Source organism: Bombus vosnesenskii, unplaced genomic scaffold (genome assembly GCF_011952255.1).
Source record: "Bombus vosnesenskii isolate JDL3184/JDL3185 unplaced genomic scaffold, Bvos_JDL3184-5_v1.1 scf7180000015414, whole genome shotgun sequence".
Lineage (NCBI taxonomy): Eukaryota > Metazoa > Arthropoda > Insecta > Hymenoptera > Apidae > Bombus > Bombus vosnesenskii.
The window spans coordinates 10454-33567 of record NW_022883985.1 but is presented as its reverse complement, the minus strand read 5'-3'; the positions used below and the strand labels follow the sequence as shown (position 1 = coordinate 33567).

The window sequence follows — 23114 nt, the reverse complement described above, 5'->3', positions numbered from 1 at the left end:
ATAATAGACAAAATACAGACAACAAGGAGACAAATGCATTGGCTAACAAGTCGAAAATCCAAATTAAGCATAGAAAATAAATTAAAAATATACAAAACGATCATAAAACCAATCTGAACGTACGGAATACCACTATGGGGGGCAGCGGCAATGAGCCATATAAACAAAATAGAGACAGTACAAGCTAAAATTCTTAAAACAATAGTAAACGCCCCATGGTACGTTAGAAACGAAGGCATACGGAAGGACCTGGGAATACCAATGGTCAAAGAGAAAATTAGCAGACACGCAGAAAAATACAAAGAAAGAATAGGAACACAGCCAAACTGGCTAGCTGCGGAAACGATCAACACCTCAAACATGGATAGAAGGCTGAAAGGCAAATACCCAGCAGACCTCACAAAGGACACAACCAAACAAACACGAAGATGGTATCCCACTGGGGGTAGCTACCCACATAATAATCTAACAGCTAAAAAATTCTACCAAATGTCCAAACTGGACAAATTGTGAATCTAATCTATAAAATAAAAAAAAAAACCTGTGATCTGAGTTTAGATCTCAGTTTAGAGTGATACATCTCCTAAAAGGATTAAGAGATTTTTTAAAAAATTCCCAAAATAACAGTGAATTTTAGAACAAAGATAATGGAAATACATAAACATCTTGTTAATAACGACGTGGGTATACTGATAGAAACTAATATCTGCAGAATATATGAATGTCTTAAACATAACGTAATGCTAAAAAACGTTCTCTTTGTCCAACGATCTCTTGATTCCTATACAACCTCTCCTGGTTATCTTGCGCACGCGTAACATTCACGTACCGTTACATGCATTGCCATTCCATACTTTTCGTATCCTTTTTATACTGTTACTTGAATATAGAATTATATAAAAAATACAAGAGCACAAAGATATAGAAAATATAAAAATATAAAAATAAAAGATTAAAAAACTGTCAAAATTACAGAAAATCAGATTAAACATTAGTACCTATATTCTACATTCTTTTTGTATTACATATACATTTTTTACATTATAAATGTCGGGTTTACATTAGAATTAGTGTTAGGGGCGTGAAACGAATCTTCATTTGGATTACACATTGTCGTTGTGCAATAGGGAAGACATTGACTAGTGCAAACGCGATTATTATAGAATCGGACAAGTAACCGTGGTAATTAGATACTCGAGAAACTAATGACAATGATCCTAAGTGCAATAACGAATCCGCGGTCAACGGGATAGTAGATGTACGGGCTCACAAAATCTAAGTCGGACTCTTTGTTAATAAAACGCGTAATATTCACTGGTCGTATGGGGTTACTCTTTTCGTCGATGAGATGCCAAGAAAGAATGAATTTCCGTCCCGATGATGCCACAGAGAAAAACTATGATGGGGTGTGTCTAAGGACACGAGATCATCGGATTCGTCGAGGATAGCCTTCGTTCAGAAAGTAAGGGAAATTGACGTTGCTGCTAATTGGTCAATTTCCATATTGGTGGTTAGAAATAGATGCTAGCCGCCCTCGAGGGAAAGTTGCCAGTGGGAGACGCCGCTCGTTGAAAAATAGGTCTCCCCTATTTTCCCGTAGTTGGGACAAAGACTGTTTGTCTGTTTGAAGGACTTTAGTTGACTAAATCTTAAGATTTATAACGGGCCCCCCAGCTAGCCGAACATGTACTGCGGAGACGCATCGACATCTGGCAATCGTCTTACTCGAAGAATAGGGTCTGCGAGTGGCGAGCCACGGGACAGAAACCGTTGGAATGTTTACTGTCGCGTGTCGCCACGAATATTTCTTTTAAGGAGAGCTATAGAATTACTCCATACCTTTGTTAAACAAAGCGTTCATCCCGTAACCGCGGCTACGTTCGGCGACTGACTGTCGCCTCGAGCCCAAGCTCATTATCACTACTCTCGAACAATTACAATCGGATTGAATAACTACAATTGTTCAATTACAGACTACGGTGTTCTTTCATCTCCGACATATATACATCTTTTACATTTGCAGTTGCGCACAGATTTTATTAAAGAAAAGTGTTAACAATGTGTTTTCATGATTTATTTCTGGCGACTGACTTCCATTAATCCCTAATATTCCTGTCGCCATACGCGTGTAAATCTAACATGGCTGCTCATAAATGTCATCAGTAAAGTTATAGTGACGGGTCTTTAATTTTGCTTGATATCGAAGTAATTTTCCGTCTGCCGCTCGTTTTTCCTTATTCTACCGCAATTAGAACATTTATTTATTAATATTGTTTTAAAGCGACAAAAGTATTGTGCGTGTGAATATACGTGTATATATATATATATATATATGTCGGAGATGAAAGGAAAGCCGAAGCCTTTCCTTGGAAATTTTGGGAACATCCTCTAGTACCTTAGCCTAGATTTTATTATAGTTGTAATTGCTTAAGATTTGTAATAAGCGAGATTGGGTTCGAGGTGACAATCGGTCGCTGAACGTAGCCACGGTCACGGGATGGATGTTTTATCTAACGGAGGTCTGGAGTGGTTGTATCTGTTTTCCGAGAAATGTGGTTGTGGCGGCATGCGGCCTCGAGAGCGGGCCGAGCCACGTGTGATGTTGCCTCGGAGGTGCCGATGCAATGGGACATACATTGTATTAGTAATCAAAACTCCAGGCAGAAACTGCCTAGCAACGGCGTTTGGAACTCTCTCGATGCTTCCAACGAGTGTGCCTAGCAACGGCGTTTGGAACCTTCTCGATGCTTCCAAACGGGTATAGAAAACAAAATGCAATCGTACAGGGAGAAAAATCTCCACGAGGCTGGCATTCTTGCGATTGCCTTGGAGAGTGATACATCGAGCATTTTCGACGATCGCATTTGCGTCTAAGTTAGTTTCGCTTAGTAAGGAGCTATCCCGGTGACCGTGGATTCGTTTGAACTCAAACATTGCTAATAGTATTATTTAATTTAATTATTCGTAGATCGTATTATTCATTAGGCTTAGTGTTTGTTAGACTTATTATTAGTTGTACTTATTATTTGTTAAGCTTAGTGATAGCCCTGTATATACGTGTAAATAAAATCTCGGCTTTGTGAAACGATGGCTAGTCCACATGAAGAGTCGTCGCGCGCCCAAAATTCGAATCGTGATCCGACATATATATATGCGTACGTATTGGTAAGTAGTATAAATGAGATTTGTTTTATTGTTATAAATATGTAAGTATATATCATCAATAGGAATAAATATCACAAATGTACCTTGTCTTCGAGTATATATATATATGTGCGTGCAATGGTAAATATGACGGCTTATTTTTATGAGTCACTTGCATTATCAATGGAAGTGAATGTTATAAATATCGCCTACTTTACGACATGCGTGTATATATATATAGTGGTGAACATAAGTGAAAATTATATGCATAGATATAAATGTTGTTTGTTTACAGGTGGATAGCATCAGTATTTGGTTTCGTGAGTGGCGTACAAATACTTTACAGTTCCACTGTGTGGATTGCTATTCATGTTCTTCCATCCGTCGTTCAGAAAATGGTTGATGAGTTCGTCATCAGTTCTGTACACACATATAAAAATAGTTAATGTATATATGTAGTATCGTGAGTGAGAGGCCTGGGAGTTGGCGGGTGAACCGCGTGGAATGTCGCGAGAGCCGAGGCGTTTGTTTTTGATCGCGTAGTTTTGGAAAGAGGAGACCTACGTGATCTTGGCCACGAGCGGTTGCCAAGGGACGGGAGAAAAGGAATCAACAAACAGAGTTTGCGAGTGGCGTTGCCGAGAGAGTGTTGATTGCATTTTGTGAAAGTCGAGTCGTTATCTAATTATTTAGTTGTGCTGTTTTCTGTACGTTTGGTGTGAATAGTTCAGGTTGAACAACAATCGTCTTTTTCTGTCCGATTAACATCTGTATCATCCATTCCTTGTAAATATATTATATCACGATATTACATATATATATTATTTATTTTTTTTTTATATATATAATTTTCGTTTGGATCTGTTCCTTTGTACGAATACTGTATCCCTGTATATAATATAATATATATAATATGTTATAATTATGTTAGTTGTTATTTATTATATATATTTTCCTTAACTCTCTCCCCTTTTCCTTGTTTTTTTTTTTTTTATTAGTACCTAACATTGCTATTATGATGCTGTATTGTATTGCATTGGCTGTTATTTGTATGTGCGCGCGACGAATTTTTCAACATGGTCGCTCACGTGTCCCTTTGGTATGGCGTTGGTTTAATGTCAACAGTAACGTGTTGTTGAAATAACTAATTAATTGTTAATCACTATAATTTTATTTAGTAGTATTTTGTAATACTGTTTTGTGTTTCATGATATTGTGTGTGTCAATACCGTGTGCTACTTTAATGTGATAGCATGGATTGTATTGTTACCGAATTTCAATAGTCATTGTTTTGATTATACGTGACTTGCATTTATGTAAGTCTCGTTTAATTTAGTTAATGTTTTGCGTATTGTGTTACCAGTTATTTCGTGTAGCATAACTTTATTCCTTCGCACCGAGTTCATATTGTCGTTAATATTTAGTTGGTCTATCTCGATTAATATATATATTTAACAAATATTTAAGAAACAATGGCGAGTGTAGTGGAATCGTTGGACGAAGAAATGGTTTTGACATTGTCGGAAAAGCTTAAAGCATGGGATGCGAACTTTCGCGATATGAGTGCAAAACTCGCCGAATTACAAAGCGGCTTATTCGAACTTAAAACAAAACAAGAACCTAAAACACCCGTATCGCCGCCGACAACGCAACAAGAGACGGTCCAGCCGAGTGGACATACCCAGCCAATTAAGCTAAAAGATGCGATCGAATCGGTGCCAGTGTTTGACGGATATCGACCATCGGTATTCCACTTTTTAAGAGCTTGTGAGCGCGCGCGAAATATGATTCCCAGATATCAAGAACCTCAATTGGTAAAATTGTTAGTAAATAAGCTCCGTGGACACGCGCTCCTCGCCATCGAAGACACAGAATTAATGAGTCTAAACGATTTCGGAAACAAATTAAAGGATCTATTCGGCCCAAAGAAATCTCTTAACGAATATAAAGGGGAATTAGGAACGATATTTCAACGACCCGGGGAAGACATATTAGATTATATGGATCGCGTTAGAAATCTTAGATTGGCAATAATGGACGGAGAAAGAGGCGACTACGGCATCATATCCCCCGATATCCAAGATACTATAGATTGGGAAACGAAAGAAGCTTTCGTTAAAGGATTTCCGAACGAGGTATATGTGCGAGTAAAAGTAGCAGGGTACCATACTTTAGAAGATGCGTATCGTCAAGCCGTCAAAGCAACACACGAATTGAAACAAATAACCGATAGAACGCGACCCCAACGACCGACACCCTCGAACTATTACAGACCCGACAACGCACATCCTTCGAACACTAACAACAATATCAGGAACAACCGCCAAGATCGAAGATCGCTACCTCCATCGCAGAATTTTTTGAATTCTACAAGACAAAATATCACGTGTAACTATTGCAAAAAACCCGGGCATCTAGTGAAAGACTGTTACAAATTTGAAGCCCGAGTAGATGCCGGATTAATCGTACCCTATGCTTCGAGACCATCGGGAAACCAAACACGTCCTTCGGGAGGATGGGGCGAGCCACGAAGGAACGATACGCCGAATCGCCCAAGAGTACAGGCGGCAACCAGGCGACCGGCGCCGACGGCAACAAACAGAACAAGGACAGCCACCCCCGCGAGATCGACTCCACCACCCATAACGAGAGACAGAGCGAACGCAATGCCGACCATAAGATCGAACGAACAACCACTAAATATTGTGGGGGAGTCATCCCACAGCCAAACGAGGTCACAGACAGAGAATCCAGAATCTCAAGGCAAAAGGAAAAGAGTGAAGCACAAGCAACCGGCGAAGGAAAATCATCAGGAGTTGAATTCAGATTCGGAAGGCGACCTCTCCGAATTATTTCAATAAAATTTAACGATTCCCCAACGACCCCAACTGCGCGAATAGTTTCCCCAGATCTAAAGACTAAGACGAGTTTATTATTAGACTCTGGATCGGAAATCAACATTATCAAGAAACCTGCTTTACTCGATTCAGCCATCATCGACGAAAAGGAATCAATCGAAGTGCGAGGAATTACGGCAACGAGCCTGGTCTCCCTAGGGCAGACGGTAATACAGGTTGCGGGCCATCCGGTTGTTTTTCATGTAGTCGATGATTCATTGCTAATCGATCAAGACGGAATCCTAGGATCCGAATTTTTTGCAGGTTGTAAGGCTCGTTTAGATTATGAGGGGAAACATATCAGATGGGGAAATATTTATATTCCCTTCGCTAGTAAAGAAAAAATAATTATACCGAAGCGAAGTTCAATAACGTGTTCAGTTAATATCGCTAATCCAGAGATAAAAGAGGGATTTATTCCAAGAATCGAGCCGAACAAGGCAATCTATTTTGGTAATGCAGTTGTGAGGAATCATAAAGGAAAAGGTTACATAAGAGTAATAAATACTACTTCAAGAGATTACGTATTTACAACACCTACGATGGCAATTAAAGAATTTGAAAACCCCCCCCGCTTCCTAGGACAGCGTGCAATACAGTTCTAAGATCGGAGGAAAGTAGATACGATAAAATAAATGAGTTACTACGACTCGAACATTTGAACGAAGAAGAAAAGGAAAATGCTAAAAAATTGATTCGTAATAATCAAGATAGGTTTCATATTCCAGGAGATACATTGGAAGCAACCGAAGTTCTGGAACATAGGATAATTACAACGGATAATATACCCATCAATACTAAACAGTATCGATATCCACCAATACATCCAGAAGAAATAAATCGACAGGTCCAAGAACTACTAGATACGGACGTAGTGGAACCATCAATATCTCCATATAACTCCCCGTTATGGATTGTGCTCGAAAACCCGATTCGCAAGGAAATAAGCGCTGGAGATTAGTCATCGATTATAGAAAATTGAACGATAAAACGATTGGCGATGCCTTCCCACTACCCAACATTACAGAAATATTGGATCAATTAGGAAGTGCAAAATATTTTTCCACGTTTGACTTGGCATCGGGCTTTCACCAGATCCGTATGTCACAGGAAGATGCCCACAAAACTGCATTTTCGACACCATACGGGCATTTTCAATTCAAAAGAATGCCCTTTGGATTAAAAGATGCCCCAGCAACATTTCAACGTTTGATGAATTCAATATTATCTGGTCTGCAAGGAATAGAACTATTCGTCTATCTGGATGACATAGTGATTTATTCCACGTCTCTCCAAGAACACGAAATTAAATTTAATAAATTAATGGAAAGACTAAGGAAAGCTAAATTACGATTACAACCTGATAAGTGCGAATTTTTACGACACGAGGTGAATTATTTAGGACATATAATTAGCGAGGATGGCGTGAAACCCGACCCAAAGAAAGTCGAAGCCATATCAAAATTTCCACGACCAAAGAGGGCGAAAAATATCAAACAATTTCTGGGACTAGCAGGATATTACAGAAGATTTATACCCGATTTCCCCAAGGTCGCGAAACCATTGATACAACTATTAAAGAAAGACACTCCCTTTAAATGGACAGAAAATCAAGAAAACGCATTCAATAATTTAAAGACAGTGTTAGTGACGAAACCCATCCTGCAATATCCAGACTTTTCTAAACCCTTTAACCTTACTACAGACGCATCAGGATATGCAATAAGCGGTGTACTGAGTCAAGGGCCAATCGGAAAGGATTTGCCGATTGCGTATGCCTCAAGGCTATTAAATCCCGCCGAACAAAACTACTCTACCATAGAAAAGGAGTGTCTGGCAATTGTTTACAGCGCAATGCACTTCCGACCGTATCTTTACGGAAGAAAGTTTACCATCGTAACCGATCATAAACCTTTAGCGTGGATGCATTCTATCAAAGATCCTACTTCAAGAATTTGGAAATGGAAATTAAAGTTATCGGACTTCGAATTTGATATTGTATACAAAGAAGGCAGGGCGAACGCGAACGCAAACGCAGACGCATTATCTAGGAACCCTCCGGAAGTTTGTTTACCAATCAGAAAGAGAGAGGAAGTCTCACCGATTCGCTATCTTGTTTCAAAAAGATTCGAAATAGATACGTCAACCGAAGACTCTCCCATATTCGAAGCTAAACCACGCGTCTTGCCTCAATCCAGTGATTCTAAAAATCAAGGAAAGGGTTTTACCCGAAAACATTTTACAATAGAAGAAACCCCCATAAAATATTTAGACCAAGCATTAGCAGAAATCGATGTAAGTACAGATAAAGAAATAACCAATCGAGAAAAAGAAGACACGGATACAACAAGCGAAAAAGAGACCTCCACTGTAATTCCAGAACTAATTCAACAACGAGAAAAGGACACGAGACCTACGATAATTGCGGAACTAAGAATTTCAGAAACCCGAGACTCAATTGCGAGACTAAATGACCATAAAGTAGTATTTATAGATATACATGGCAATCCGATAGATAAAGGAGCCTGAGAAATGAAGGAAACGGGAAAATTACCTCGTTATGAAGATTTAATGTTAGAAAAAGCAAGATTGAATTACGATTCTGGAAAATACATTGTATTCCTAGCGATAAAGGAAAATAGAAATATTCCAATAACACCAGAAAATTTATTAAACTCGCTAAGATCTCTATTAGACGCAGTAAATGAAAAACAGTTAACTTCGTTCAGCATTAACAAAGGAAACTTGGAGGAAATACCCTGGCGATATATAATCAGAAAATTAAAGGAAATATTTATGGAAAAAACCTTAACCATCACCATTTGCACTGGGGAAGTAATTACCCCATCTGTGGAAGCGCGGAACAACATAATACGAGAAAAACATGAATCAAGCGTAGCAGGACACAAAGGAATAACAAAAACTTATCAAAGAATACGACAACATTACTATTGGGAAAATATGAAAAAGGAAATTCAAGATTACGTAAGAACATGTAAGGAATGTCAATTGAAGAAACTCACAAGAATAAAAGCAAAGCAACCAATGGTACTTACAGACACACCAGGTAAAGCGTTCGATAAGGTTAGTATGGATATTATAGGTCCATTACCAAAAACCCAAAAGGGAAACGAATATATATTAACTATCCAAGACTTATTAACAAAATACTCAATTGGGATTCCACTAGGAGGAATCTCTTCAGCCTCTCGGCCTATCTTAGCGGACGTTTTTGTAAAGCGATTTATTTGTCGTTTCGGGTCACCGAGAGCTATTCTCACTGATCAAGGAACGAACTTTACATCCTCACTAATGAAGAAAGTAGCAAAGAGATTCCGCATCAAACAATATACCACGACGGCATATCATCCACAAAGTAACGGTTCAATCGAAAGATCTCACCACGTGCTGATAGAATATCTCAAATTATACATTGAAAATTCCAAAAATTGGGACGAATGGGTAGAATTAGCTATGTTTTCCTATAATACCTCTGTACACGAAGGAACGAAATTCTCCCCGCACGAATTAGTTTTTGGACATCTAGCCAGAGAACCTACTGGTGAAGTAATAATCGAAGAGAACATGGAACCAACTTACGCAGAATATCTCGAAGATCTGTTCGATAAAATTAACACCGTACAACGAATGGCGAGAGAAAATTTGATAAAATCCAAACTAAGATCAAAAGAATATTACGACCGACGAATCAACCCCCAAGATTTTAAAATAGGAGATTCGATATATTTACTAAAAGAACCCAGTAAAGGAAAATTCTCCGATCAATATACTGGACCATACAAAGTGCTAGAAATCTTGCAGAACCAAAACGTCAAGATCGAAGTAAAAGGGATTCCGCGAACGGTGCATTTAAACAAGTTAAAACTAGCGCATAATCGAAATAGGCAATGAATAAAGCGATTTCAGTGGGCAACGTAGTGCGGTAGTATATGTTATAGTGCTGTTCGTCGAATAAGACAGATATCGAACACCTAAAAGGAAAAAGGAAAATTATTATACGTGTTTCAATTATTGCTTAAATATAAAACGTGTTAACTCAATGAACAATTAACTAGCGAAAGTGAAAGTTACCTTATGAACAAGTGATCAACACACAAGAAAGTGTACGTGCAAGTATAAGTTATGGATTGTTGTTCGTGGAACACAATGTATGACAGCTACCTAAAATAAGTGAATAAATTAGTTTCAATTGTCTCAGTGCAAAATACAAGGTGACTAAATGTTATAACTATATTATGGATAAATCAAAAGGAGGTGTGACACTGTTCGTCGAATAATACAGATAGCGAAAACCTAAAAAGAAAAAAAGGGAAAATTATTATGTGTACTCCAATTATTGTTTGAATATACAACGTGTCGATTCAATAAATAATTAAAAGAGTGGAAGTGAAAGTTACCTTGTAAACAAGTAATCATCATACAAGAAGGTCTACGTGCAAAATAGGTTATGGCTCCCTGCTTGCGGAACACCATGTACCAGCTGAAAATAAAGGAACGAATTAACTTCAATTGCCTTAATGCAAAGAGCAGCATCGCTAAATGTTATAACGGTGCTGTGGAAGCGTGGCACTGTTCGTCGAATGACACAGACAGCGGAAACTTGGAAAAAGAAAAGAAGTTTATTACTCCAATTACTGCTTGAATGTAAAACGTGTTAATACAACGAATAACTAAAACAGTGAAAGTGCAACTTATCTCGTGAACAATCAATCACCATACAAGGAAGTATACATGCATGGATTTCGCAGATTAACAAGAAGAAATAAAATAGCTGATAAATATAGAAAGTGGTTAGAAAATAATTAAGATAGATTAATTGAGAGTTAGTAATAAATATAACCGGAGTAAAAGGATATTTTATTATGTATGAATCTACGTAGTATTGTTATATTATGATATCTAACATGCAGAAGCGGATTTTATAATGCACAATAGCGGCCGCACATACAATGCATTATACACATATTAAATTAAATGAATTAAACAGTACCTTTATAGCCACAGATATAAGTCGATTGAAGGCAACCGCAGTAAGTATCCAAGGCATATCGAAGAATTGGATGACGTTGCGGGAATGATCCAGGTAATATATATGTGTGCGAATTCTATCAAACCGATAATTTAAGATACATACTTAAAACTAGCCTACATTCCGGTAAAAGATAAATAAATAATTGACATTTCATTTCGTATGAATACTACACTGCCAAGAGAAATACGCGTATGAATACGTATATATATATATGTGTGTGTGTGTATGTGTGCGCGTATGTTTTATATTGTCGAATACTCTATAAAATAGACTACTCAAAACAATAAATAACGCAATCGAAGAATTACGAAACATTAGCCATATTAAAATGACACACAACATAAATATATATATATATATATATATATATGTCGGATCACGATTCGAATTTTGGGCGCGCAACGACTCTTCATGTGGACTAGCCATCGTTTCACAAAGCCGAGATTTTATTTACACGTATATACAGGTCTATCACTAAGCTTAACAAATAATAAGTACAACTAATAATAAGTCTAGCAAACACTAAGCCTAATGAATAATACGATCTACGAATAATTAAATTAAATAATACTATTAGCAATGTTTGAGTTCAAACGAATCCACGGTCACCGGGATAACTCCTTACTAAGCGAAACTAACTTAGACGCAAATGCGATCGTCGAAAATGCTCGATGTATCACTCTCCAAGGCAATCGCAAGAATGCCAGCCTCGTGGAGATTTTTCTCCCTGTACGATTGCATTTTGTTTTCTATACCCGTTTGGAAGCATCGAGAAGGTTCCAAACGCCGTTGCTAGGCACACTCTAAACTGCACTAGCTAGGTTGCAATAACCCTCTAGGTTTCCTCCACTGCCATCCATAATTACGCTCTCAACATAGTAACTGCATCTCCAGTGCTCGAGATCGTCGCGTCTATTGTGAATGCACCGGTGCTGCGAAAGTGACGACTGAAAAGCAAACCACACACCGCGCAATCTTGCCAAGATGACAAGTATGACTTAGTATCACCATCATCGTCCTTTCGAAAGTACGCTTGCAAGCTGAACTTGTTACACGATAAACGTAATATGATTATAACTTTTTACTCGTCAGCTATCTTACGCAACATTACGCTGTAATACGTTTCGGATTTCCCTCCTGAACAATTGCACGATTCGTTTCTGTGAGAAAAGTGAAAAGAATCTTAAATTAAGTAACATTAATGTATGCATTATCCAGTGTAGACTATTTTTTATTTTCTTAAAATTTAAACTCTACAGTAAAATTATTTATTATACTACGAGTGAGGAAACTAACATTTTGATTATTCTTCCAATAACCAGAATTTTTAAAATAACAATCGATCTTTCTCGTCGCATCGTCTATGCATTACATTGCTAAAAACTTATAGAATCACATGCAATAACTGTCAAATCTCCATCCTTGACACATAAAAAAAAAAATAATATATTTAAGAAATAGTACGCCATTCCCCCCAACGTTCTCCTACGTAAATTTTCATCGCCGATGCAGATTCTACATTATAAAATTCATTCCTCGTCGTCTCTTGGAACAACATTGATCATTTTTATAATGTCCTTTAAAGTTTATACCTGCTCTAATTTTGATGAAGCCGGCATCCATCTTCAGGTATACAGACGAAGTCGGCGAAGTATACACATATTCTCTTTTCCTGAGAAAGTTTATATTGCTTGGTTTAAAGCGCCTAGGATATTTTTGACGAAGTAGGTGGAAGCATAAAATATCAAATAAGAAAATTAGGTTAATTTCTTATTACGTAACGCCTACAAAATTGTTCAAACAAGTTACTTCATAAATGTTAAGCAACACTGACGCGAATAAACTTGATGCGTAAACCGTTATTTGAATATGCAGCATAAGTTTCGTAAAAGAGTTACTTGATAAATTCCAGTTTCAAATTATTCTTCGAAAGTATAACAAAATAATAAACACAAAATGTACATAATATAAACAGTACAGGAAAGAAAACAATGGCAGACGGTATTGAGAATTAACATCTTGGAAGATACCTTACATCAGCTGTACTATGTGGAGGTGATAGAAGACGTTTAACCTCTTAGGTAGGGTTGAATTTTGCGCGCAGCTGTTTCTCTCTACGGCAGAGTTTGACGCGAATTACGTGTAAACGATACGCCACTGCAATATGTGACGGGTAGTGTTCTCTGCGCAAGCACATTGGCATCAAGTTTTTAATAACTAAACTACAATTTTTCTTGAAAATATGATGCATATACTTTAAGTTTCATAATTCACTCTAATAATTAATAATACAACTGTGTGTGACATATTTTAAAGCACGGTACGACACATAGACCCACGTCACGATTTTCACACTCATAGCGCGATAGTGTTTTCCAAATTGCTCTTCGTTTTCCATTTTGAAGCGACATTTTGAGATTGAAGATTCTAAAAAATTATAAGGATACGAGTCGGCATGTTAAAAAGAGCATCTAATAATGGTATATTTATTTTAACAAAAGCAAAACACTGGCGTATCAAAAACAAAGACTATATATTCTATCTGTATATTGTTAATACTGTTATAAAACATTGCGTGAAGTAAGACAAATGAAAAAGACCATTTTGTTGAAACGGTGAGCGAATGAGTCAGTAGAGTGAGCCACTATAGTGGCGCGTCGTAATATAAGATGACATCCGCGAAAGCCACTATAGTGGCGCATCGTACCTAAGAGATTAACAACGTGCAATTAAAAGATCATGCGTGAAATACTTACGGGCTAACAAATTTGCACGTTTAAAACCTCAAACTAATAACAAATCTGTCTCCTAAAAACAAACTAGATTTCAGTGTAATGGTTGTTCATTCTTTCAACTAATTTTCAAAACTGATCTTACACAAATATTTAAGAACACGATCACATTGAATATGTGTTTATGTGAACTCTTTAAATTACATTCGTGTTCTGGGTACACCTCTGTTGCAAGCACTTTTCCAGCAACCCTACTGTAGTATCGGGAATAAAATATTATTATTATTGATGATTTATTTACAATAAATGGATTGTACACATGTTGATTAAACAGAAGAACGATGGTTCTAGACAACTCAATAGTTAACTCGCAACTCTCGTCACAACAGATCCAACGCTCTTTCTCTCTCTCACGCGGACGACACTCTCACACAACGCTAGCAACACTATATCGACAACGCAACTCGCACTTTCTGACTTTTCGATTCACACTCTCTGACTTCTCCACTGACACTGACTGTCCTAGCATCCCTTTGTCTTTTCTTAGGCCCACCACGCACGTATTCCGTAAACACTCGTGGCCAAGGTCATGTAGGCCTTTTCTACGAAACTATTCAATTGAAGGACCGACGACACATTGATGGACCCGACGACGCCTCGGCTCTCGCGGCATTGTTTATGGTTTACTCGATATCTCTTTGGCCTTTTTGTGCACGATACTACACTACGGATTAATATTCTATTTTTGTTGTGCTGTATAAGTACATACATACGATAGTACATACAGGGTATACCGAAAATCGTGGTGCAAGCCAAAAGGATGTGATTCCTCGTACAAAAGTAAGTCGAAAATGTAAAATAATAACTTTTGATATTAATCTGGCATCATAAAATTTCTGCATACCAAGAGACGTTATTCCTTTCAGTTTTAAAACGTGTGCCATTTTCTTTGTACGTGTATGAAAGAATGATACAACGTATGGTGACAGTCGTGTAATGCTAAAAATATATTTCTCCTTCCCTGGATACGATCATAGATTATTCAGAAAAGTAAAAAAGATTGGAAAAGCAAAAAAGGGCAACACCACACGGGGTTCTCAAGCGGTCACCCGTCTAAGTACTATCCGCGCCCAGCGTTGCTTAAACTTTCGTGATCGGACGAGAACGAGTGCATTTAATGATGTTTATTTAACCCAAGATACAATTTCAAATACATTTTGGTATTCACAATAAACTGTGAATTTTGGTAATAATGTGTTAAGCAAAGGTACCGATACGCGGCGGTACGACGTAGCCATACTATATTATGTGTCGGCGCTTTACATGTTTTGTGTTTAATACAATTTTTGGGTTTAAGCCACTGGGGAGCGGAGCTTTTATATGATTTTGTTTTTTTTTATTTTTTCTGTCCTGAAAACTTGGTCGCAATACAGGACGCTTCGGTAATTTACTTTTGACGAGAACGAGTGCATTAAGCGCGGTATGTGCGTTGACTGAAGCAATCGGTTTTGTTATTTGATATTGTCGAATAGAAAAATATTTAAAAAAACACAGAAATATGTACGAGAATAAACGGTATCTTCATACATGCACCCAGATCTGTAACATTTTGTCTGGCTTCGTTTCCCAGGCAATGGACTGTGAAGTTCCGTCATGTAGGTACGCGTGCACTTGAAAAGTAACGAGAGTCAAATGGACGGAACTTTGTTACGCCTCTCGCTGACGCGTTTTCCTCGCGATCGCGTCTCTCCGCGAACGGTCGTAACATTTGGTCCTTCGAGCCGGATCATCAGTGGTAGTGGATAGTTTTGTCACCCATCCGGTCGAAACATTTGGTCCTTCGAGCCGGATTCAGTGACAAATGAAAAGTGTGGACACGTAACCGGTCGAATCATTCGATCCTCAAAGCCGTATGACGCCTCAAGTGAAAAGTGCATACCAGTGCCACCCACTATCATACAGTGCTACGTGAATCCAACATAATCACGCAGCCTCACGCCAACAACTGGAGGGTCGACTTCAGTAAGAACACGTCTTACACATCAAACGAAACACACACGGTGACGAGTAACATTCAAACTCACAACCACAAGGTAAGCTCGCTCATTGCATTTTCCTCTCAAACTGCGATACCTATGGAGAACGCAGAGAAAATTACCTCCTTGCATCGGAGACGAGGCTTTCAAATCGGTCGATTTACCTCTGTATCGAAACGACTCGATGAATACGAAAAATCTACACAACCGATTAAGGCCCGATTAACGGCCTATATGATACTACTCGACGACGCGTGGAAACAATATCGATTGTTACAAGAGGAATTAGAAGATTTAGGCGAGATAGACGACGCGCGCGTTTCCGAAGTAACCGACACATATGACGATCTTGTAGTCCGAATACACCCCCTCATGGATGATACACCAGCATCGTCGTCGAAATCACAAGGCTCCGAGTCGTCTAATGTCGCCGAGCCGACATCAGTTAAACTGCCGGAAATTCACTTGCCTACTTTTGACGGTGTCATCGAAAATTGGCACTCCTTTTACGACTCCTTCTTATCCACTATCGATCGAAGCGAGCGACTTACATCCATGCAGAAATTTCACTACCTACGATCCTCTTTGACCGGAAAGGCCGCGCGAAGTATACAATCGTTAGCCCTCACCGAGTCAAACTATGCAATCGCCGTCGACGTGCTTAAGGAAAAATTCGACTGCCACCGTCAAATCTGCATGCGCCATCTCGACTTGCTTTTCGACTATCCGAAAATAGTTAAAGAGACACCCGAAGCCGTAGACGACTTTCTCGGACGGTCAAGATAAATATCCAAGCGTTAGAGAACCTCGGTGACCCAATCACATCAAACACCGTTCTTCTCAAATTACTTACATGGAAGCTACCCCCAGCCATCATTCGCAAATGGCAATGCACCTTACCAGACAAGAAATTGCCGTCATACACGCACTTAATAGACTTCTTGCAACACGGACAAACGGCGATAGAACAAGTTCAGCAGTTACCGCGACGAAAAGGGCCTCCGAACCACCCAACCGTCAGCGACCGAGCGCGCCGTGAAGTCATGCATTCACCATGACACTCGAGACGCCGGTATGTCCGGACTGTCGAAGACAACACGAACTACGGAATTGCGACGTCTTCAAAGCGAAATCGCCCAAAGAGCGTCTCGACACTGCCAAACGGGCCTCGCTCTGTACGAATTGTATAGGCAAGGGACACGCTCTCAATCAATGCTCCGCCGGGTCATGTCGCATCTGTAGACAGCGACACCACACTTACTTACATCAAGAGCATGGTCACAGTAGATTACGGACACGTGTGAGCCGAACACCGAGCGGTCGATCGTCGAGCGACCGGTCATCCAACGGTCGATCTCCGCCTAGTTCACCGACTCCGCGGTCGTCACACCGATCGAGACGGGCATCCGCGTCTCCACGAACGTCTCCCCGAACGTCTCCGCGAACATCCCCAAAACGTGTATCTCGGTTCATCGCGAACGACGGCATCGGGATCAAATACCTCCCCCAGTCCTAAACAACTAGGGGAACCCTGACGTCCTCAAACGGCTTTGCTAGGGACCGAACCACCGAAAACAGACTCATTGACCTCGCCTCCTTCCGGATCACTCCACCACGATTTGTTAGTCACTGCACAGGTCAACATACTGGACAATAGAACTCGACCGTTCCGCTGTAGAGCTCTGCTAGATACCGGCGCTAGCATGAACTTCATCACCGAGAAACTCGCCAATTCGTTAAGCCTCAACCAACGGAAATGTTCGGAACAACCAATCGGAACACTCAACACATTGTCCACGACCTCGAAACGTTACATCACGGCCACGATCACCCCCGTTGACGGCACATACGAACGCACCTGGATTTTTCTCATCATACCGACCATATCGACTTCGATCCCAGATTAACCCGTGGATCGGTCAACGATACAGATACCCAGAAATCTACGACTAGCCGATCCAAGATTCCACAGACCTGCTCCGATCGACGTGCTATTGAGCGCCGGGCCAACACTAGCGTCACTGTGTGTCGGCCAACTTGATATCAGTCAAGCAAACGGGACCGACTTGCGTCTGCAAAAAACGCGGTTCGGATGGGTCATCGGGGGGAGCCCAGCCTCGCAACCACCCGCACACGCATTTCACGCGTCCACGACGGCCTTGCAGGCGGATCTCGCCCGTTTTTGGGAAATCGACGAAGGACCGACCACTGCGCACACTTCAGCAGCGGAACGACAGTGCGAGGAACATTTCCGGAATCACGTTCAACGCACCCACGAAGGGCGATACATGGTCGCTCTCCCCTTCAACGAGACAACTCCCTCGCTTGGATCCTCCAGAGCCATGGCGATGAAGCGACTAACATCTCTCTGCCGTCGGTTCCAACGAGATAAGCGTTTCGAAGCCGACTATCACGCCGTAATACAGGAATACTTGGCATTAGGGCACATGACGAAAGTTACCACGGGCCACTGCACGGACGACGGATATTTTCTGCCACATCATGGCGTGATCAAGGAATCCAGCCAAACCACGAAACTCCGAGTCGTGTTTGACGGATCCAACCACCACTGGAGTTTCATTAAACGACGTACTTCATACGGGACCGAAACTACAAGATGATTTATTTTTCATCCTTCTAAGGTTTCAATCTCATCAATACGTCATTACAGGCGATGTCGAAAAAATGTATCGCCAATTTCTTGTGCGCCCGGAGGATCGGAAATTTCAACAAATTTGGTGGCGCAATGCTGATGGAGAAGTCGACACTTATCAACTCAACACAGTGACATTCGGGCTCTCAGCGGCCCCGTATCTAGCCATCTGCTGCCTCAAGCAACTGATATCCACGAGCTTACAGCGAGACTTTTACGTCGACGATGTTCTCACAGGAGTCGATACAAGGGTCGAAGCACGATCATTGAGAACGGAGCTCACAGAACTGCTCAAGCTAGCCGGCTTAAACATTCGGAAATGGGCATCGAACTACCGGGAACTGCTACGAGGACTTCCCGAGAAGGACATAAACGATAAGCTGCTACTAGGCGAATCGCAAACCTTCAAGACACTGGGTGTTGTTTGGAATTCCTTCGACGATTCGATCCTATACTCCGTCAAAATCAATAATGCCGACTCTCGAGTTACGAAGAGAACAATCAGCTCCGAAATCGCCAAGATCTACGACCCTCTCGGATTGCTGGCACCAGTAATTGTTCGAGCTAAGATGTTGCTCCAGCGACTCTGGATGCTAAAAATTGATTGGGACGAATCCTTACCGGCTGACGTGCACACGGAATGGAGCAAATATTACGCACAGCTGCCATTATTGAATAACGTGGAGTTTCCACGCAAAACGATAATCAATCCCGCAGCGGAAATTGAGTTACACGGGTTCTGTGACGCCAGCGACAGGGCATATGGAGCATGCGTTTACCTTCGCACCATCACCCTGGATGGTCATGTCTGTACGCGTCTCCTCACTGCGAAGTCGAAGGTAGCTCCGCTCAAATCACTAACCATTCCAAGGCTGGAACTGAATGGAGCACTCCTTCTCGCGTCACTAGCCACCACGGTCCTCCAAGCCTTGCCAAGCAACATTGCTCGGACCGTTTATTGGACTGACTCCACAATCGTTCTACATTGGATCAACACGTCACCCCACACGCTAAAAACCTTCGTCGCTAACCGTGTGACAGAAATTCAACGGAAGACTCACGCCTCAGATTGGCGTCACTTCCCCACTACCGATAACCCGGCAGATCTCATATCTCGAGGCCAACTACCCGAAGACTTCCTGAAAACAATCATTTGGCAACATGGACCAGAGTGGCTTCAACAACCTGAAGAATACTGGCCAACGTGGAACCCAGTACCGTGAAACGAAACACCGGAGCAGAAAAGGGCAACCTGTCTGTCCGCGACTCCGGCGGACCACAGCATACTGGGGAGATTCTTCTCTTGGCCCAAGCTTATAAGAATTGCCGCTCGGTGCCTTCGATGGAGACAACTCCGGGATCGAGGCAAACCTCTGACCATGCACGAGTTGGCCAATGCACACAGCAGATTAATCAAACTATTGCAAGCTTGTTATTTTTCAGACGAAATCCGTGCTCTACAGACAGACAGAAATTCGGCAGTGAAAGGGAAACTCCAAAGACTCAATCCATTTCTGGACAAGGACGGGATGCTGCGCGTCGGAGGCCGACTCAGTCATTCACCAATGCCTTTCAACCAGAAGCACCCAATAATTCTACCCAAATCCTCAGTTACCGCGCTCATAATCGAACATGAACACCTCCTAAATCTCCACACCGGAACTCAAGCTACCTTATACGCCCTAAGGAGATCTTATTGGCCTATCGACGGCCGCAGTCAAGTTTGGAGCACGCTGAAGAAGTGCGTCCGTTGCTGCAGAGCCAACCCCCCTCCAGTGGATTGCATAATGGGCGACCTTCCAGCTGCACGGATAACAGAGTCGGAATCGACTACTGCGGACCGTTTTACATCAAGGAACGAAAGGATCGCAACCGACGCAAAATCAAGGTATACGTAGCAATCTTTGTGTGTCTTGCAGTCAAAGCAGTCCACATCGAGTTGGTCAGCGATCTCACTAGCGAGGCCTTCATTGCCGCTCTGCGAAGATTCATCGCTCGCCGCGGATTCTGTGTGACAATCTACTCCGACAACGGTACCAACTTCGTTGGTGCCAACAACGAATTACGAGAGCTCCGAAATCTCCTGCAATCCGACGATCACAAGGCACAGGTCCAGTCCTTTTTAGCCGACCGACGGATCGAATGGCACTTCATCCCTCCCAACTCTCCTCACTTCGGTGGGTTGTGGGAGGCTGCAGTGAAGTCTTTCAAACGACATCTCAGACGTGTCGTCGGTAACGAGCTCTTGACCTTCGAAAACCTTAACACCCTCATCATCGAAATCGAGTCTATCCTCAACTCCCGTCCGCTGACGCCAATATCTTCAGACCCAAACGATCTCCTCGTTCTCACTCCCGGTCATTTCCTCATCGGAGATTCACTAACAAGTTTCCGAGAACGAGATTTCAGGGACACGCCATCCAACCGTCTCTCCTGCTGGCAGCATATTCAGAAACTCAAACAACATTTCTGGCGCCGGTGGCATCGAGAGTATCCCAACGAGCTACACATCCGGGCAGTCACGACATACGAGAAGGCACCATCGTCCCGCCGATGCAATGGCCATTGGGCAGAATCATCAAGGCCCAACCCGGGGCGGACGGCATCATACGCACGGCTATCGTTCGAACAGCGACGAGTACCCTCGAACGGAGCATCAAGCGGATGGTACCACTACCGAGCAGAACGACTCCAGACGACTCCGAACCAATCAACAGCCCGAAGTCTGATAAGAGATCCACCTGACAACAGCACACCATATCACTTGATCGGTGCCCTCTCAACGGGGGGAGGATGTTACGTCGCGTAACACTCTACCTAGCCGAGGCCACACACCGCGGGCAATGTGGCAACCAGATGTCTTCGGATACTCGCAGCGTAGCCTCCATAGTTCCAAGTACCTTCCATAAATCTCATAGATTTCCTAGAAAAGGTCCTTCAAACCAAACAAACGTCTGTTTCCGAAGAATTTCCAAAGACTATTGTCTACCACGGCTTAACTAAGGAAAGTTAGTTTTTCTCACGTACGCTGCAACTGTCCTCCCACTAACCACTTTCTTTCGTGGGCGGTTAAGACCCTTCGTTTAACCAATTAAAAACGAAGCCTATTTCCTCAATCTCCTAAATAACATCGGCACCAACAAATCCGATGGTCCCGTGCGCTAGACACACCTATCCTTAGCTTTCCTCCGAGACAGCATCGTCTCCCAAGACAGTACTGTTTTTGCATCCTTCGAACGATCAACATCCTTCCACCGGGTATACACACCCGCAGATCAGTCACTCATTCATCTCGTACATACGCACCAGCGTAACTGTCTTCGTTATAAGTTGTTGGAATAAACGGTGAAATATAACTTACTGCTGTGTCATATTCATTTAACCACCTCTGTTATCTTAACCGAAACAGGGGAACGAGAACTTCGCGGCGTCGATTCACCGAATCGTAGCGAGAAGATACACCTCTCGCTGACGCGTTTTCCTCGCGACCGCGTCTCTCCGCGAACGGTCGTAACAACGTGAAATTATTCTTTCTTTTTTCTTTTTAATTTAATCATGCGAAACGATCTATAAATGCACTGAAAAGACCGGCACTTTGTGAGTCTAATGATCCAGGGAAAGTGATTGGTCAGCAAATGATTGTAACCCCGATTTCTTTATTTCTATAACGCGTAAGTGTATAAAATAAATAAAAATATCATGATAAAGATTCAGTAACGATGATAATTAATTCAATAATTAATTCAATCATGATGGTAATTATGCGATAATAGACTGAGTGAAAAGCGTTCGCGATTGGCCGTAATGGCGAAATATGCGGCTGTTAGAGCGTTAAGTTTTAAGCCACGCGATATATATCAATACACGTTGACATCTACGAACAAAGTTCTCTTCGTAAAAGAAAAATCATGTAGCAAGATAATGTACTACTAACAACAGGTCTCAAGATATAGCTGTCGACAATTTTATTGCTTCATATGACAATGTTTCAGCCTCCAACTCCGTCATTAACAATAACAGTAACAATAATATTAACGACAAACGGCGTCACAAACACTCCCGTGGTTTTTCGGAACCTGCGACAACCGGACAACTGGAGCACGTTGCAACAAAAGACTCTTATCTGTATCTTCTGAGATCTCTGCAGACAATCTTGATAGCGAAGACCAGATGTTCTCTGATACTAAGTTTGAAACTGCTACAGAAAGCAGAGATCATCCTTATGTCGAAGCAACGAGGAGCCAAAACAGAATTTTGACAAACTACGTTCGACTAAATTGTATCATTGTTACTAACGAATACACTGCTCTTACAAAAGCCTTTGTGAAGATCAAAAATAAATATCACCTACTCAAAGACAGAAACACCAAAAACAGATTACACCAACTTACTGAAAAAGTAGAAAATATCTAGCTGGGCCTCTACGTTGGTTTATTTTTGCTAATCTGGGAATGACACGTATAATCAAAAACCGGAAAACGCGGATAGGAAGTTTAATGCACTTGAAGAGATTAGCTCCGCCGATGAAAAATTATGGCTAACCGTAATATATCTTTCCAATTACTTTCCATTCTCATCATCATATTAATAACATTAAGA

At 41.2% G+C, this 23114-nt stretch overlaps 3 protein-coding genes and 1 long non-coding RNA gene across 4 annotated transcripts; 3 read left to right on the top strand and 1 right to left on the bottom strand.

The window, feature by feature from the left end:
* Positions 1-6950: 6950 nt before the first annotated feature.
* Positions 6951-9937, top strand: LOC117241209. Its single transcript, XM_033507181.1, has 3 exons — positions 6951-7813; positions 8771-9661; positions 9847-9937. Exons 1-3 carry the CDS (start codon positions 6951-6953, stop codon positions 9935-9937), a joined length of 1845 nt encoding a protein of 614 aa, XP_033363072.1.
* Positions 9938-10025: 88 nt separating this feature from the next.
* On the bottom strand, positions 10026-11152 carry LOC117241210. Its single transcript, XR_004494925.1, has 3 exons — positions 11053-11152; positions 10460-10542; positions 10026-10223 (listed from the first exon to the last, which is right to left on the bottom strand). It is a non-coding gene; the product is annotated as an uncharacterized LOC117241210 (long non-coding RNA).
* A 5082-nt stretch (positions 11153-16234) lies between these two features.
* On the top strand, positions 16235-16648 carry LOC117241208. The gene has a single exon (XM_033507179.1). It carries the CDS (start codon positions 16235-16237, stop codon positions 16646-16648), a length of 414 nt encoding a protein of 137 aa, XP_033363070.1.
* Positions 16649-18309: 1661 nt separating this feature from the next.
* On the top strand, positions 18310-22773 carry LOC117241211. Its single transcript, XM_033507182.1, has 5 exons — positions 18310-18451; positions 18534-19729; positions 19979-20357; positions 20435-20692; positions 22508-22773. The coding sequence occupies exons 1-5, from the start codon at positions 18310-18312 to the stop codon at positions 22771-22773; spliced, it is 2241 nt and encodes a 746-aa protein (XP_033363073.1).
* The last annotated feature ends 341 nt before the right edge of the window (positions 22774-23114 follow it).

Bases quoted from the DNA above. Each gene is read 5' to 3' on its own strand.
- LOC117241209 (XM_033507181.1), top strand. From the start codon at position 6,951: ATGGATTGTGCTCGAAAACCCGATTCGCAAGGAAATAAGCGCTGGAGA. The intron at 7,814-8,770 runs GTATGCCTCAAG...AACTTCGTTCAG, and splicing joins GGAAAGGATTTGCCGATTGC to CATTAACAAAGGAAACTTGG. The intron at 9,662-9,846 runs GTTCGATAAAAT...GACCATACAAAG, and splicing joins GCAGAATATCTCGAAGATCT to TGCTAGAAATCTTGCAGAAC.
- LOC117241208 (XM_033507179.1), top strand. From the start codon at position 16,235: ATGGATGATACACCAGCATCGTCGTCGAAATCACAAGGCTCCGAGTCG.
- LOC117241211 (XM_033507182.1), top strand. From the start codon at position 18,310: ATGACGAAAGTTACCACGGGCCACTGCACGGACGACGGATATTTTCTG. The intron at 20,358-20,434 runs GTTTTACATCAA...TGTGTCTTGCAG, and splicing joins GGAATCGACTACTGCGGACC to TCAAAGCAGTCCACATCGAG. The intron at 20,693-22,507 runs GTGGGTTGTGGG...ACAATGTTTCAG, and splicing joins TCCCAACTCTCCTCACTTCG to CCTCCAACTCCGTCATTAAC.